Raw genomic sequence first — 18,541 nt, forward strand, 5'->3', positions numbered from 1 at the left:
TGATATCCTCGAAACCTCCACATCATACCACCACCGTCCCCGGTATTTCTTCCCAAGTTGTAGGCTTCTTCATTTTTTTTTTTTTTTTTGTTCTTTCATTTTCTAAAAGCTCTCATAATCATGACATCCGACCCATTTTACGGTGGTATTTCTCTAGATCGAATCATTACTCATATAATCAGATATATTACCATCTACATCTATCTATTGGGTTAGATGTCTCACCATCTTCACCTAGGTTAACACCCTCTTCAGCTAGGTTTGCAGGATCATCATTCCCACCAATACTCTCTTTAGCTAGGTTAGCATCCTCATTGCCAGGCAAGGCAACCTTCGGTAGGTTAGTAGCCTCATCAACCACTACCCGACACCTGCTTTAGCTAAGTTAAGAGACTACCAAAGACAACACCCCCGTTTAAGGACCCGAGTTTGACTATCACTAACCACGGACCGATAAAAAACGAAGACCCTCATCACACTAAAAAGCTTCCAAATGAATAAAGGACAAATACTTCAAAGGTGTCCTCATGTTTTAAATCTTTTATTAGGTCCAGTAGATGTAGGTCAGTCTTAATCACATGGAATTGTTTAGTTTTTGCATCTTGGTAATAAAATCCATCGACTTGTAAACACTCAATTCTCTAGTATAATAAAGTAGCTCTATTAGTGAAAATAGTCCTTTTCGATATACCTGCGGGCTGGTACACACTCTCTAACATAAGTGGGGACAGGAATGCAGGAAAAGGTCCCCCCATGGTCAATGTTGATAATTATGGTCTCCTCCATGGTCAATTGTTAGTGTAACCCTGAAAATATAAAACAAAACATTATTATTTTACGGAATATACTTACACCACCCACCCACCAGCTCCAAAAAACTAAAAAGCAATACTTTAATGCTTAATCACCGAAATGGTAAGGAACTATTAGGAAAGGAACGGAATATTCTCGAACACACAACCCTAAATATAGAAATAAAAAAGCCCTAACCTTGTAAACACACTTTATGAAACGATTATGAAATGATTAAGCAATAATTAGACGGATAATCGAGTTTAAGAAACTTACACGAAGAAGATTCTTCAAAGTACACACAAACCAGTCGTTGCTTAGCCGTGAAATGAATTGTCGTCAGAGAGATTGGGTCGGGAAGAGATAAATGATTTGGGATTATGTTGAACGATTAGGATTTAGGATTTTAAATTGACCTTTTTATTAATTTACCACATGGATTGGCCTTTATTTTTTTTTACAAAAAAAAAAAAATCAATATACCATGTGGATTTAATATTTACACGTGGGAAGTAATAAATGGAAGTCTATTCCACATCAGTGGCACTTATATACACGCGCCTAGGTCTTAATACAAAATGGGAAAAAATTAGCTTAATTGGTACAAATCCATAGTCGTTAGGTGTTCAATTGGAAAAGATCTTAATTGAGGTGTCTAAATGGAATCTGCGAATAAGTTTAGGTTGCTGTCGATGACTTTGGCCTATTAAGAACAACAACAACATTACTTAAGTAGTGCAAATTTACTCACTAAATTAGAAAAAAGATAATATATCTAATCTTCTCCACTCGAAAAGCAGTATAATAAATACATATAAAAACACCGTAAATTCATTTTGTATTTCTTTTAATGGTGCCGCAATTAAAACCTCTTTCTAAGCTAGAAGAGATAATATTGGAATTGTTATCACCAAATGCAATGGCAACAGATAAGAAAATAGCACTATCCTTAATAAGCCTTAATAAGTAAAAGTGGAGTGCACTTTTACTTATTCACTTTTGACTTTTCACGTTCCTTAAGAAACTAAATATATTTTTTCCTATACGCACATGCACTTCAATTTTGATTCTCCGATACATTTATTTTCTTCCTACACTTTTACTTGTTCACTTTTGACTTTTCACGTTCTTTAAGAATTAATAAATAAAGTACTCCCCCCGTCCCATATTACTTGACCACATTATTAAAAATATATGTCCAAATTACTTGTCATTTACAAAATTAAGATAAAATTAATTAAATCTTCCCTATCTTACCCTCGCCGTCCCATATTACATGGCTACTGAATATATACTCTCTTCTCATGTATACACGTATCCACTTCAATTTTAATTTTCTGACACATTTATTTTCTCCGTACACTTTTACTTGTTCACTTTTGACTTTTCATATTTTTTAAGAATTAATAAATGAAGTACTCGCTCCGTCTCATATTACTTGGACATATTACTAAACTATTTTTTATCCCACATGGACATATGACATAGTACTAAATATTTATTCTCTTCTCATGTATACACGTATGCACTTCAATTTTAATTTTCCAACACATATTTATTTTCTCCCTGCACTTTTAATTGTTTACTTTTGACTTTTCACGTTTTAAGAATTAATATTAATAAATGAAGTACTCCCTCCATCCCATATTACTTGGCCACATTACTGAAAATATATGTCCAAATTACTTATTCATTTACAAAATCAAGATAAAATTAATTAAATCTTTCCCATCTTATCCTCTCCCTCCCATATTACTTGGACATATTACTAAAAATATATGTCCAAATTACTTGTTCATTTACAAAACCAAGATAAAATTAATTAAATCTTTCCCATCTTACCGTTAGTAATAAATGTTCTTGAAAATAGTCAATTTTGATTAGAATGTATTTATTGGAGAGAGATAGAGGTAAGATAGTAAAATAAATATTTTATTTATGATTTCTTAAGGGGGTGCAAAAAGGAAAGTAGCAAGTAATATGGGACGGAGGGAGCATATATTTTACAATAATATTCATATGTATTAGTGTAAGTCTCAACAGCCTTGGAAAATGATTTGAAAATGAGTAATTAATGTGAAGGGTAAAATTAAATAAGAAGAAAAATTTCTTTCTCTTTATATGTTAACGTGGACAAGTAAAAGTAAATAGAGGGAGTGACTTTTATCCCCGTTTTCCTTCTTTGTCAATAGTTTACTTATTTTACTCTCCTTTGCATTCTCTGAGTATTGTTTCTTTACATTTATAAAATGTATTACTTTATATTTTCATTTCGGAATTAAAATTTGGTGATTTACAATTGTCATGACCCAACCGGAGGGCCATGACGGGTACCCGGAGCTAACCTACTGAACACCTCTTAATCATACTTCTCATAATCACATCTAGGTGGACCACATGGCTGACTCATCAATATCATAATCTATAAGAGCATGAATTCAAAAACATATCTATATACATTACCAACTATGCCATATGTACGAGCCGATAAGGCTGCCAAAATAAAATACAAAAATATGAACCGATAAGGATACTGAACATCTAACTGTGTACATCTGTCTACGAGCCTCTACAAAGAGTACAAAACATCATAAGGACGGGACAGGACCCCGCCATGCCCATATGTACACAAAAGAATAGTACCAACTAAACTGTCCCGGATCAAATGGAACACCTCTATGCAATCACTGATGAAGCAGCCTAGGGGTCTGGTCGGTCTCCTTGTCTACCTGCGGGGATGAACGCAGCGTCCTCGAACAAAAGAACGTCAGTACAAACAATGTACTGAGTATGTAAGACATGAATAGCAACATGATGAAAGCATGAAGATAACATAAGATAAAGAGAACAAGTTATACCTCATAATACCTCTTAAGACGACTGTCATACATACTTAATCTTTCTCTAACGGAAATATTTCATACATATACATACAATGGTACTATACCTCACTATATAGGCTCGGTGTCTCCCGTGCCCGATCATAATAGGGCTCGGTGGTGTCCACACCCAGCCGTAACAAGGCTCGGTGTTGTCCATACCCAGCCGTAACAGGGCTTGGTGTTGTCCATACCCAACTGCAGTGGTGTGCATAATAGATATCATACCCGGCCATCTAAGCTCGATGTAAGAAATAGCTATATATATATATATATATATATATATATACACATATACATACACATATATGGCATACATGGTAATCAACTACTTAATGTTCTCCTCCCAAGCTCGTAAATCTACATTGAAGAGGATTCATGCTAAGGTTAGGTCTTGAAAACACTCTTAAGTTCAAACTAGTGTAACTAACGAGCTAGCGGAATTTGGGCAACATTTCCCCTATTTTATCTACTTCCACCAAATTACAAAACAACTCCCAATAACAAAAACAACATCAATAGTTTCCATATTTAGGATAATATATGCAATTTGCACCTAAAACAATCCAAAACTTCCTCCCAATTTTCATTCACAACCAACAACTCCAACACCACGTCCCATAACTTTTTCTACCACAATTTCCTTCACCTTAATGACTTATTAATCTCCAAATCAACTCAACAGAAGAAAGAAAGAGAGAACATACCTTAATCTTGAAGAACCCTAACTCCCCCAACCTTGTTTTGAACCAAGACCACCATAAAATTTAATTAAGAACAAATATCATCATCACTCAGGAGCTATATTAGGGTTAAGTTTGATTTTCACTTGAATTTGGCTTAGGAAGTGTATGGATGACTGGAGAGTGTAGATAGAACTTGAAGGATCTAGAAAGGTCTGATTTTTGGTAAAAATAAATGATCCAAATTGTGGGCCTTGTATTTATAGGTGGGAGAAAACTTTCCACCGCCTGCGGTTCGATGGCCGGGTTGACGAACCGTCGACCAATTGACGATTTATCGACTTGCGCCGTGGAACTGCGGCAGCCTCAGAATTTGGCAGAGTTTTTCGACGGTTTGTCGACCAGTCGACGATCCATCAACCTGACCGTCGCGTTGCTCTGCTGCACGGCTCAGATTTTTTCTGGTTTATTTCACCTCCAATCTTCTGATATTTGTTGTTCACAGCTTAAACTCCCGCATATGTGGAATAATCGTGTAGAATCTATTAAAACCTTGACAACAACCTCATTTGCTAACTTCACGTCAGCTATCTTACGGCGAAACTCAGTATGAGAAAATACAGGGTATAACAACGATATAACATATATCTTTCTAATTTTGATTTCTTTGTAACAATTCTTTTTATCTGTAATTGTTAATATAAAAAATTACAATGTAACTAATTTACCCCTTATTAACATATTTTTTTAATTAATTTAATAAAAATATGTTATTAGTTTTGCTTTTAAAAAAATCAATATATACAACAATGGTTCTTATGTTTGGATCTGAACAGGTAGTTAATTGAGATGAATATCAACCTGTCGGTATACATATAAGATATTAAGAATTTAAAAGAAAAAATCTAGAATCAAAATATTAATTTTTCCTCGTATTCTTACTAATTTTCTTTTTCACATCGATGAACAACTTTCATTGTCATGACAATGAGAAAAAAGGCCGACTCTTTCCATCTCAAAGACTTAATTCCATCATATGCTTTTAATTTTTAAACTCCATTTTTTAATTATAACTAAAGTGATGGTACATAAAATGCATTTTGTATATATAATAACAATTAAAATGTTTTTAAAGTTATTTACAAAATACAAAATCTTAAAGAGTGGCTAATTAAAGTGAATAAATATGCACGGGCATATTTTTCTAGTTATGTGTAAAGTTAAAAAATTAGTGGGCCCTTGTTTAGAGAACTGATGCTTTCATAATTGGTGCAAATGTAGCGCATGAATGTATTTTAAAGTGAGAGCTCGAACAAAGCATTTATGGAGGCTTTGGATCAATCCTATGGTGTCCGTCATTTATTCCTACACGATTGAAATCGTGGCTCAGCACATTTTTTATTTAATCCAGTTCCAAATTGAAGGAATCAACAAGCTTTGAGAAAGTGAAACAACCAGAGTTCTTGCCTCAATTAAAGGTAACTGAAAAAAAAAATTATGGTTTAATTAATTTATATAATTAATATTTGTATGCACATATATGAATATTTTGTCTAGATATCTACTAAATTTTGTCTCAGTTATTTTGTAAATTTATAGACAAGATGATGTGACATCTCTTTATGGCCAGCATTATTGTTTAGTTTTCTTTTTGCATTTTTCATTCATTCTTTCAATTAATTTTTTTGTTAAAAAAATTCATTATTAATAAAGAGACCATCGGTTACAGAATCCAAAAGTCATTATCAAAAGTTACAATTGTTACCTTTTAGGAATTGATTAACAATAAATCAAGTATCAACTTCTCCAAATTAAAGAGCATCCAATTTCTGTTCTGCAATGTTTCATTATTGAGCTTCTACGTGATAAGAGGACCTCTTACATCATATATGTTTCTCTCAGATTACTAAATGAAAATAACGGACAAACTCCTAAAATAAAATTAAGCCAAAAATAAGGAACTCTGACTTGAAACGAGTACAAGCAACCTCTAACATCTCATCATTGCTCCCTGCACGTTATTGTGCATCAAATTGATTGCAAGGAATGCCAATATTTCAAGGGCCTGACCTTTATACTTCTCATATAATTGGTTGAGTTTCGTGTGGTTAGAGAAAATGGAAAGTGGAACTATTGGTGGTGGTCCTTATATGAGTGCCCCTTGAGAGGATGTGTGTGAAATTAATCGTTTTATGAAAAAATAGCATATGTCTTGATGCATTTTTATTCTAATAGATCTCCAATATTTCTTCAATTTGTTTTAGGAGAAACATACATTTCCGCCGATATAAGTTAGTTTCATTTTGCCATTGTAATTCTTGTGGAATATTGATTTTCTTTGTTTTTTTACCCCCGATCTTTTCGGAGAAAGGTTTGTGGCTAACGAATATATGTTATGTTCTTATTCCACCCCCCCCCCCCCCCCCCTCTTTCTCTTTCTCTCAGTATTTATCTCTTACTTTTCAGTATTTCTACAATTTTTATGCTTTATAGCACGATAGTTTTATATTTTTGTGCATTTTTATATATCGTAAAGGTTCATTTTCTTGGTAGAAATATTACTCCACCTTTCTCAATACATGTGAATGGGTTAGGGGATAAAACATTTAATTTTGACTATGCACATAGATATATATTCTTAAAATAATTTAAAATAAAATTTACATGTTTAAAAAATACAAAAAAAAAAGAAGAAGAAGTCAACATAGCTAATGATTTATAATATTTAAAAATAATTGAGAAAATTATAGTTAAAAAACTATTTGACTTCCCAAACAATAATATCTTCACACAATGAAAAGAGGGAGTATTTTAGCTAATGATTTTTTATTTTATTTTTAATTTCCATTTTCTTCCTCAAATCTATGACTTTATATTGGTAAGAAAAATATTTTTTAGACAGTACACTAGTATTTATAATCAATCCAAATTTATGATGTCTAAGCTGATCTCCAAGAAAATGAATTGTACCATGCTGATGAGTTTTTAAAACAAAATAAATAAAGGTCAAAGGAATACTCAGTGGGGCCCATATTCAGAAAACTGGTACAATTGCAGAAGCAGCGCGTGGTACAAGATATTTAAGTGGGGCCTATCTTTTGTGAAGAGAAATAATACTGTGTCAGCGTGTTTCCTAATTGAGCACGTGAATTATTTTTCAAGTAGGGAATCAGAAGCTCCTCGATGAGCAATAAAGTAAAGAAAAGTAATAATAAGGGGTTAATATTACTTCACTCCCACTTTTGAAATAAAAAAATAATTGTTACGTTGCATTTTTCTTTTAAGAGAAGCAAAAAACGCTCATAAGATTAACATTTTTTTATTTAATTTACAACTCCCTCACTCTTATTATGGAAAACTGGATGGCGTATGCCCGTGCGTCTTTGAATTATATAGTATATATATATATATATATATATATATATATATATATATATATATATAGTTGTGCATAATTATAAAGATTTATGTATTGAGTAGTGATAGTATATATATTTTATATTGCTAATAAACATACCTAAATTTGCACTGTCGATGCATATATATAGATGAATATTAATACATATACACAAATGTTATTTGTTTATTAAGTGAAATTATGTGAGCATGATAATATAGTGAAAAGTAAAAGGAGTGTAAAAATGATACGTGACCAAATACGTTTCTTGACCGTTTATATTTCACCTTCTTGATGTTATTCCTCATTATTTGTGTGAGACATATGGGTCTAAACTTATACCCAAAGGTATAAGTTGTAAATCTGTTGGTTTTATGACTTCTTTAGCGGTTTTTGTGTTCAATTTAAATCGTTATTTCTTTTTTTTTTCTGAATTTCTCTTCTTTAAATTTTTCTAAGCGTACGTTTACCGTTTTCTGAACTTATTATCCTTATTTAAATGTCCTTTTTTTTTTCTTCTTCACGTGAACTCCACCTTAATTTTTTTTTTTTTTTTTTTTTTTTGCCTCCTAATTCTTTACGTGGATCCCACCTTAATTTTTTTTATCTCTACTATTATGGAAGAGCGATCCCCACCTTAATTTTTTTTTATTTGTACTATTACAAAAAAGTGAGCCCCAACTTAATTTATTTTAAAAAAATTTCTACTATTATAGAAGAGTGGGCCCCACCTTTTTAAAAAAAAAAAAATTACTATTATAGAAGATCGTTTATATTTCGTCTTCTTGATGTTATTCCTCATTATTGGTGTGAGACGTATGTGACTAAACTTATACCTAAAGGTATAAGTTTTAAATCTTTTGATTTTATGACTTCTTTAGCAGTTTTTGTATTCAATTTAAATCGCTATTGCTTTTTTCCCAAACTTTTCTTCTTTACATTTTCTCTAAGCGTACCTTTACCATTTTCTGAACTTATTATCATTATTTAATCCTATTTTTTTCTGTTGCAATTGTCTCCTACTTCTTCACGTGAACCCCACCTTAATTTTTTTTTTTGTTGCAATTATCTCCTAATTCTCCACGCGGACCCCACCTTAATTTTTTTTAATCTCCACTATTATAGAAGAGTGAGCCCCACCTTAAATTTGTTTTTTTTTCATTGCTACTATTATAGAAGATTGGGCCCCATCTTAATTTTTTTTCTACAATTTTTATAATATTAAAAAAGATTGAGGCCCACCTTTTTAAAAAAAAATAAAAAATTTAGTGACTGAAGACGAAATATATGGAAACTCATGTTTCTATATAGTACTAGATGGTATATGCCCGTGCTGTGCACGGGCCCAACACTTTGGATTATAGGGTATCTATGTGTATGTAGTTGTATTTGGGTAGTGATAATATATATATATATATACACACACTATGTTCAAAACACGATTAGTATAACATTATAATTTGTGCTCCGTATTCAAAACTTTATTATATTAGTGTTGATTTATTAATACTTTTTGCAAGAGAAGACTTGTTTAAAAGGAAACTATTTTCCTCTTTTTGAGACAAAATAATAGTAATATTTAAGCATCAGTTGATACTTTGGATTTTAATTCGATTAATTTAAAGGTGTAAAATATTCTATTGTTAATGTATGTAGATTCAATACTTATTATTTTTTATCAAATTTTGATTTGGATAATTCTAATTCAAATTATTAAATTAATTTCACATGTTTAAAACGAAACAAAGTAGAAATTTGATTTTCTATTTAAATGAAGAGCTACTATTTTTTTTATTTTGGTGAATATTCTTGGTTTAACTCATTTTACTTGTCATGTTGTCTTTTGCACATTTTTTTTAAGGAAACGTCAATTAGAATTATAATTTGACTAATTTACCTTATTTATTATTTGATCTCCATTTAATATTATTTTTTCTTTTACGACATTAATCTCTTTTCACATTTATTAGAGTAAGAATAAAAATAAAAAAGTAATTAAATTCTGCCTTATTTTAAAATATAAATATTTTAAGTATATTTATTTTAGTAAACATAACAAATAAATGACATGGCGAATAAAATCAATGCTTAAATATCTAGATTAGATCTCAGGCTAATATAAGAAAAGAAAGGAAATTGTATGGTTTAGCTACTTAAACTTTTGAAGAAAAGCAATAATATGGGGTCCACATTTTTTGCTGTACAATAATTTCATTTGCTCCCACTAATGGGTTGATATACATGTGACAATGAATCCACCATTATTGACTTAATGAGGATACTTTGGGAATTACATGAATATTATTTGATTTTTTTAATATGAGGTGCACTTTTTTTTTTTTTTTTTTTAATATGGGGTCTAATTCTATTTTTTTTTTATATTGTTTAATTTTTTTAATATGGGATCCACTTTTTTATTTTTTGGAGGTGGTGGAGCCCACTCTTTTTTTTTTTTTTTTACATGAGTTGGAGGTGGACGACGAAATCACCCCCAACTCATTCTTGTAATATAGTAAAAAGAAAAACCGTTTATATTTCGTCTTCTTAATGTTATTCCTCATTATTGGTGTGAGACGTATATGTCTAAATTTTTACCCAAAGGTATAAGTTTTAAATCTTTTGATTTTATGACTTCTTTAGCAATTTTTATGTTCAATTTAAATCGTTATTTTTTTTTCCCGAACTTCTCTTCTTTACATTTTCTCTTAGCTTACCTTTATCATTTTCTGAACTTATTATCATTATTTAAATATCTTTTTTTTTTCTAGCAATTGTCTCCTTCTTCTTCACGTGGATCCTATTTTAATTTTTTTTGTCTTCTAATTCTTTACGCGGACCCCGCCTTAATTTTTTTAATCTCTACTATTAAAGAAGAGTGGGCCCCACCTTAAATTTGGTTTTTTTTTTTTCATTGCTACTATTATAGAAGATTAGGCCCCACCTTAAGTTTTTTTTTTTTAAAAAAAATTTCTTCTACTATTATAGAAGAGTGGAACACACCTTAATTTTTTTTTTTTCAAATGAGTGACTGACGACCAAACTATATAGAAACTCAAGTTTCTATATAGTAGAAAAAAATAAAAAATGATCTGCAATACTTGACGTCACTCCAAATATTGACTTTCGTTCTCGACGCGAATTTTCTGGAAAAATCATTGTCGCCATTTAGAATCTAGTCCATTAAATTGAAGCAACTCTAAAAGAAAATATGCTTTTGAAAATTCTACGTAAGTCTTATTTAATCAGCTAAACAACTACAGTACTTTAAATGTTAAGTTTACCTGACGAAAAATGGCTTGATTCATAGTTCTCGTAAGGAAAGAGATTACTTATGCAATTATCATTTAAGACTCAATTACATCGGGCAATGTAATCAAATCAGGAAATTACATCACACAGCATTAACAGCTTGCACGACGATTCTATACCTTACTCTTGTTATATGCTACGGATTTTTTTCTTGTATGCAACTTAGAAGCTCAGTGGAACGAAGACATGCTCGTTCTTAATTTGACAAGTACAATAGTGGTTAATAGCATAAATACAGAATATAATGTCGTAAAATCGACAGTATTGGCCAGACTTGTGAGTTGTGACTGCACTACTCATAAATTGACGTTGCATAGCTTTTAGATCTTCCAATAAGTTGCAAAAAAGAAAAATAGAGAGGAGACCATACAGTAAGTTCTATGACTAACAGTAAAAAGATCTATCGAATCATGTCACTTAAAATGTAACTACATGTAGCTCTCTATTATAAACATTAAATAGTAACTAATCTGTTTTCATGGGTTAAGCCACACTGACCATATAAAATATCTTTAAACTTCCGTGCATGAAACTTAAATCTATCCCTAAAATTTTGCCATGATGAGAAGAATTTTATTGGTTTATGCAGTTGCCTCAACTCTCTGTAATATACACGCCCATGATCAAATACGCGGAAAGAAGAGAATATGAAAGGAAAGAACAACAATTGGCATCCTCATAATGAAGATGCCCTCAACACAAGTCATGGAGCCAATCGCTCAATCCTCCACGCCGTCTTTCCATCAACTGTTTCCGGGATATAACGCAACCTGTATTAGTATAAACCGAACTTAGCCATAAATTATATGGGAAGAAGAGCAACTTAAAGTTTTAAAGAGGCAGATATGCTGAGTTTAATCGGGAAATCTCACCAAAGTGCAGTTCACATATAGAAACAGAGTCTTGGATACTTGGTAGTTTTAAAACTCTAGACAGTATTCACACACCTAACATATTGAGAATTTTGAGAAACCATTTGCCTATGTCGGGTGATAAGTTGGAAAGTCGTTCACTACGGAGTGTTCAGTATATGAACTGCTAAAGTTCCCCAGGTCCTGGATAATTAAATTCTCCCAAGTCTATGCTATGGTATTCATTCAGATTTATCTAAATTGTTTTAGTGTATTGCTAAACATTACATATCTCGTTTCCACTCCATTCTTATAGTTCTATATCACATTCCTCTTCTGAATGATGAGCTACCTAGTGAATTGCATCCCTAACATTTCCGTTACAAATAACAAAGGAAATCCGCCAAAACTGTATTTCTTCTGAGTTGGATATATTCCTAGCACAATAATGGAAGTCTTCGGAACAGACATCCAGGAGTCAATACCTGTCATGCAAGCGAGATTTCTGTCCTTGCCAAAATTCAAACATTTCAGGTTTAAGCCGGTAGCCTCCCCAGTGCTTTGGTTTGGGAATCACACTTCTGCAGATGAGACAAAATAGATTCTCAAGTCTTTACAAGGATATGGGAGTCAAATTTACGAGCATAAATTGCGAGGAAGGGAAATAACAAATTACTAAAATGGTCACATTACAGGAGACAGATTTTTTTTAATCATTTAGGAGACCTAATTAGTTGGTTTTAATTATATAAGAACATGAAAATACTGAACTACATAATAGCACATACACCACAATAGGAACTGAACAATTGAACTAAGCTCATTAAGCACCATTTCTGAAGCCGAGCCTAAATTGAATCTGAGAGGGCTAAGTTTAAATTTGATGTCAGACCTCAGTAAAAGACAAGTCTGAGCTTTGTTAGGCTGGGACCCAAGTTGTTCCTACAGCTAAATACCAAAATGAAAAAAAAAAAAAATTGTTTTTTCTTTTAAACTGTTAAAGTTAAAAGGGGAAAAAAATATATATCGGTATTGCTCTTTAGTTCTTTTCCCCTCCCTTCACAATCAATCTATTGATTTACGATTTTCAAATTAAATGTGGCTTACAATTTCAGAATAAATGTCATTAATCTTTAACAATTTAGCGATATAAATTTTCATTCTCAAGGCTGAGTTTTGGTTGGACCTACTGATGAAATCTAATTCGAGCTGTGTCTGAGCTGAGGCAGGCATAGATAAAAGAATCAATTGACAACCTAACTGTTCACATGCATTTCTACTTCCCACTGCCAAACAAAAAAGATTTATCTGCAGTTGAGATGAAGACATTGTAAGGGTAAAACCTTACACCGTGACTGGGAAGTTTAGAACGGAACATTTGGGATTCAACTTCCGTTAATTTCCTGATGCAGAATAAGGAAACTTATAAATCTATAAAAGGGTATGAGAACTCAACTTATGGATTTTATTTTTTCTTAGTTCTCATTCCCACTTCTGAATTTCCATTCCCTCTTTATGAATACTTTTTTATGGGGGTATTATTTGTAACTCATTTCCTATTTAGGCAGTTTGACGAAAATTATTCCTCAATTTTCCTTTCAAAGGGATTGTGAATTTGAAGAGGAAATTTAATATATATCACATATTTCCTGAAGTACGGGAATGGATTACAAGAGGTAAATTTGAGCGGAAGTATGAGAACAGGATAAACCATGCAGATACAGAAACATCATAGCAATTAGCATTTGGATTCTTAACAATGGCATTCCGAGGCAGTTAATTAGTTAGACTAGAACTAACCCATCAGAGTATTTTGCCTCCAACTGTTTGTATTCGTCAAGGAGCACTTGCCTTCCCGGAATAACTGTGCTCTGAAGAAAAGAAGCAAGAGACAGATGCTTGCAAATTATATGGAAAAAAAGAAAGAAAGAAAGTTACATAAAAAACAAAGTTAAAGAAACAATTTCAAGAATTAGATTAAGAAACTGGCGGACCTGCTGGCTAACTATGGCACCAATCTGACTTCCTCGAGGACGACTGTGAAAATATTGGTCAGATTCTTCATCTGGAACTTTTTGCACAGGCCCTTCGATTCTTACCTAGAGACCACACTGTTGTTTTAAGATTCATTCAGAAAAAGAAAAAATGCCTTTTTTTATAATCCGTGCCAGTAATTCATTAGCAGCAGGAGATACAACCAACAACAACAATAACATACCCAGTGAAATCCCACAATGTGGGGTCTGGGGATGGTAAAGTGTATCAGACCTTACCCCTACCTTGGAAGGTAGGGAGGCTATTTCTGAAAGACCCTCGGCTCAAGAGAAAGCATGGCCAAAAAAAAAATGATTAGATAAGGACAAGCAATTCAAAGCAATATGAGAATGAAAATAACGAAAGCGAAAAAGCCATGATAAAGCAGAGTGAGTGCTTAATATAAACTCTAGAAATTACAAAAAACACTTTCTTTTAGTCAGGCAGCCAACTAAAAGTCCAGAAAAGAAGGAATATCATATACATTGCCATGTTCCCCCAAAATGCTGAGAGATATAAACACTTGAAATTTAGTCTATGCTAACAATAGTAAACACGGGACTGATAGCCTCCTCCTAGTTGACTGCTTAAATCTTTCTCCTTGAAGGATAAGATCAAGATCACTGACAGATCATCAATTAAGATAGCTTAAGTCAGGCTATACCTGGCGATTCAAATCATCCCAGTAAAACAGGAGTGCGGCATGAGGATTTTCAGCTATTTGTTTAGCCTTGCCACCTTCATAATTGGTGTACCTGCACAGGGAAGACTCGATCTAAGAACGAAAAAACAAAGTACTATCTTCTGAATGACATTTAGTATGCACTACCATAGGAGAGAGCAGAACTAACCAGACAAAACCATCCTTGTCAAAACCTTTCAGCAATACAATCCTTGATGAACTTCAGTTAAAAAACAGTCATAAAATGCCATAAGTTTATGGTCCAAGTAAGAGATAAAAGAACTTATCTAAGCATTTAAACGAGAACCAACATATAAACAATTTGAAATGCTAATCAGAGATTCAGAATGAACCAATAATCTTACCAAATATCCCAATGATCTAGCTTTTTATTATGGTTGCAACTTACAAGTATCACAAAGCTGGTTTATATAGTTAAGAAATGAGAAAATTAGAGTCACTTGCCATTCAATGCAAATGGACAATATTCTATTTCCTTGGCAAGCAAAGGGCATTGGAAGGACAAGTAAGCAGAACCATTGTACACAGAGACAACAATTTTCCTACCTTCCAAATTAAAAAAAACAGCGAGAGAGAGAGAGCGACAACAGTTTTCCTTAAACACCCTGCTAATTCTCATATCAAAACTGTTGCTAGTTTCACAATTGAGTGTGAACCAAAACTGTCATATGAAAGTTCTCTTGAAGATATAGCTCTTATAGCAATTTCTTAATGATTAGATAATGCAAAAGAGGGGCGAGGGAAGAGGTAAAGTCTTAGAGTCGCATATTATTCAGCAGGCGTTTAGAAAAAAAAAAAAATGAAATAATTTTGGCAAAAACTACATGAGACACTCACGGCTTGCCATCTTTGCCAGTAGTTGACAAGGCCATGGCATTTGGTTCCTTCAAGCCTGCTGCTATTGCATCATCAAACCACTTCTGGAACTGTGCAAAGACAAAATTGATCTAAGTATAAAGCAACAAGGGAATTTAGCAGTTAAACATAAAATCGCAGAGAAAATTCTAGAAACATGGGTTAGAATTAGTGACACCTGGAATATGGCAAACTATATATTAAGGTTACAAAGAAAAGAAAGAAAAAAAAAAAAGAAAAAAAAAAAGAAACAGAAAGAAGTTCTCAGTCATCATCCACTCTGCTTAACATCAATTCATACCTGATCAAAGGGGTCAGCGGTGACCTCCTCCTCAAGCAGCGCAGGAGAAATATAGTTCTCCCTCAGAGATGATATGTCAATTTTTGGAGGCTTTCCAATTCGGACACACATGGAAGTGCCGGGATATGCTGGTAATTGGAGATTAAATTTGTTTCTAATGGATGGTGGAACAAATCTGCCACCTAAAAAGTGGTGCGGGCCAGAAAACCTTTTGGCACACAACTTAGGGGCAGTTAGAGAAACCTAAATTCGAGAAAATTAACTTATTAGGTGGCTCAAAATTAAAGGAAAGTCAAAACAGCAAGGCTTTCCAGATATTAAATACAAACAAAAAACAGATACATACCAGCATGTCAGGTTTAATACCTTCACCACTTAGATCTCCTTCTTCGACGTGCCATCCAGACGGAATATCAATAGAGACGACGACAGGTGATTTCTGATGCGTATCGTTATTAATCTTTAGTGCCACCAGTCTCTGAATTAATTCGTCAAAAGGTGGCCTTGGACTACCTGGAAAAGATTTTAGTTTTTTTATGGATCAATAGAAAGGATTATTATATGGCTAATGATATAAGCAGTTTCACCAGAATTCTTTAGTGAAAAACCCCACTGCTCACATTCTTTTCCATGCTCAAAGGAATATAAAGTAAAGCAAGAGATACTTATCCATAAAACAAAGTAAATGACATGAACAAAAGAAATAGAAAGAAGATAAATGCAAGGCTTCCCAACCAAAAGATTCTAAAATTTGAGTAGTTACATGTTGAAGCTCAATGACAAAAAGATCTAAAGAAAAAACATACCATGGAACGAGAATCCAAACATTGCATCTACTAGAATGTCAAAGTCGTCAGACAAGTCCTTTGGCAAATCTTCCAATGACAAGAAAGGAACTGAGAGCGACTCGAGCTAGAAAAAAACATGTTGATGCATCAGATAGATGAATAAGTGAAACTTTTAATGGATATATGGACGATACATTGGCCATTCATAAAGTTGAACAAAAAATGATACCTGAGTTACCAAGCCACTATAAAGAGGCTTAGCAGTACGCTTAGGGTAACATATGAATGGCCTATAGCCAAAGTGATATAGATGACGAGCAGCTACAAGACCATCACCGCCATTGTTTCCAGGACCGCAAATAGTAAGAACACGACTGTACTCACTTGGTCGATAGACCTGTCAGAAGAATTAGAATCACTGGTGTAAAGCCTCAACGAGCTACCCCCAAAGGACCAAGATGGAAAAAGAGCAAAAGGCTGATAGTATTGGTCTATCAACCTATATTCCACTCAAAAATTGCTAAAATGGAAGAGAAATAAAGACAAAAGTTTTAATGTCTAATATGCAGGGGAAGAACAAATTATGAAAAATTCAAAAATACGACAAGCCAGTTAGGCAGATGCTACACAATTGCATTGTTTCCTTGCATCAAGATCTAACATAACCAAGATACTCAATCCAATACAACTGAAACAAACTGCTAGTCTATGAATCAAAATGCATCTTCAACCATATCAAAGTGTAATAATAGAAATAAAGGAGGTGATCAAATAAAGAATCTTTCTAGAAAAAATCTACAAAGCAATTCCAATTACTGACCTCTGCAATTGCAGTGGCAACACTCAAGCCAGCCAATTCCTGCAATCAAAACCACAGAATCAAACACCATACCAGAAAATATCCCCTAATGGAAGTTAAAAAAAATATTACTCCCTCTGTCCCAATTTATGTGATGCTTTTCGCTTCCCAAGATTCACGAGCGACAACATTTTAAGATATATTTTTTCACCAAAATCGATGTGAGAAAAGTTGAACTTATACTTTTCACGTAGTTTTCAAATATACAAATTTTAATCTGAAAATATTAAATTAATCTAATCCAGTTTAGCTTCAAATTTTAGTAAATTGACCGTCGAAAAGCGAAAAAGTATCATATAAATTGTGACAGAGGGAGTACTGCAATTCTAGGGAAAGAATTGAAAGAAAATGGAAAAAATTAAGAGGCTAACCATAAGTTGATCAACAGTAAAACCAAGAGGGCCCATGAGTATCTCATCAATTTCAGCAGCTTCTTGCTGGTTTAGGTACGAAATGGAGTCTGGGTTTTGCTGAATGCTATCCATTTTTGTTGCCATTCCTCTCACTAAACCCCAATATCTCCCACTGAATCCAATATTGGGTCTTAAGCCCAATAACCTCTATCATTCACAAGATTAAGCAAACTAAGTAATTCAATAGCTGACAGTATTACACGTAGCGAAATCAAGATCAGACACGTATAAATAAAGAAAGAAAGAAAGAAAGAGAATTTACCGGAAGAAGAAGATGATGTGAAGTGTTGATATTCTTGAAATTATGGACGGAAAGAGCAGCAGGTGAAGAAGGAAGGAATGTTGCGGTGACAAGACATGACATTCTTTTGCCTTTGCGCAACAACGCAAGCATGGTATAAACCTCCCAATTGTCAACTGACAATTATGACATCGTGGCCTCTCTCGGTTTATTCTACTTCTTTCCAAATCTTGGCCACTTCTTTCCAAATGGAATTGTGATGCTTTAATTATTTATATGGTGAATAACCATGCAAAAATTATTATAGTAATAAATAATATTACAGGAGTTATTTTGCGGTAACAATAGCACAAAAAATGTTATGTAGGGATGCGTAATTGAGGACATTTTTTACTTGGATATTCGCTTGTCTAATCTCTCGTAATCTCAAGATGGA

The 18,541-nt window shown here is 33.1% G+C and overlaps 1 protein-coding gene across 1 annotated transcript; it reads right to left on the bottom strand.

Moving 5' to 3' along the window:
* Window positions 1–11,427: 11,427 nt before the first annotated feature.
* LOC132055843 (pyridoxine/pyridoxamine 5'-phosphate oxidase 1, chloroplastic-like) lies at window positions 11,428–18,345 on the bottom strand. The gene is made up of 14 exons (XM_059447841.1): window positions 18,127–18,345; window positions 17,823–18,011; window positions 17,413–17,451; window positions 16,822–16,989; window positions 16,611–16,716; window positions 16,151–16,317; window positions 15,805–16,047; window positions 15,486–15,574; window positions 14,797–14,847; window positions 14,610–14,700; window positions 13,906–14,010; window positions 13,712–13,782; window positions 12,397–12,492; window positions 11,428–11,830 (listed from the first exon to the last, which is right to left on the bottom strand). Exons 1-14 carry the CDS (start codon window positions 18,256–18,258, stop codon window positions 11,764–11,766), a joined length of 1,614 nt encoding a protein of 537 aa, XP_059303824.1. The 5' UTR covers window positions 18,259–18,345; the 3' UTR covers window positions 11,428–11,763.
* Between the last annotated feature and the right edge of the window lie 196 nt (window positions 18,346–18,541).

Source organism: Lycium ferocissimum, chromosome 5 (assembly GCF_029784015.1).
Source record: "Lycium ferocissimum isolate CSIRO_LF1 chromosome 5, AGI_CSIRO_Lferr_CH_V1, whole genome shotgun sequence".
Taxonomy (NCBI): Eukaryota; Viridiplantae; Streptophyta; class Magnoliopsida; order Solanales; family Solanaceae; genus Lycium; species Lycium ferocissimum.

Excerpts from the sequence above, each read along its gene's own strand:
- LOC132055843 (XM_059447841.1), bottom strand. The coding sequence starts at position 18,258 with ATGCTTGCGTTGTTGCGCAAAGGCAAAAGAATGTCATGTCTTGTCACC. Across the intron at positions 16,048-16,150 it reads GTATTAAACCTGACATGCTG|GTTTCTCTAACTGCCCCTAA; the intron begins GTATGTATCTGT and ends TCTCGAATTTAG. Across the intron at positions 13,783-13,905 it reads GTGCCATAGTTAGCCAGCAG|AGCACAGTTATTCCGGGAAG; the intron begins GTCCGCCAGTTT and ends TCTTTTCTTCAG.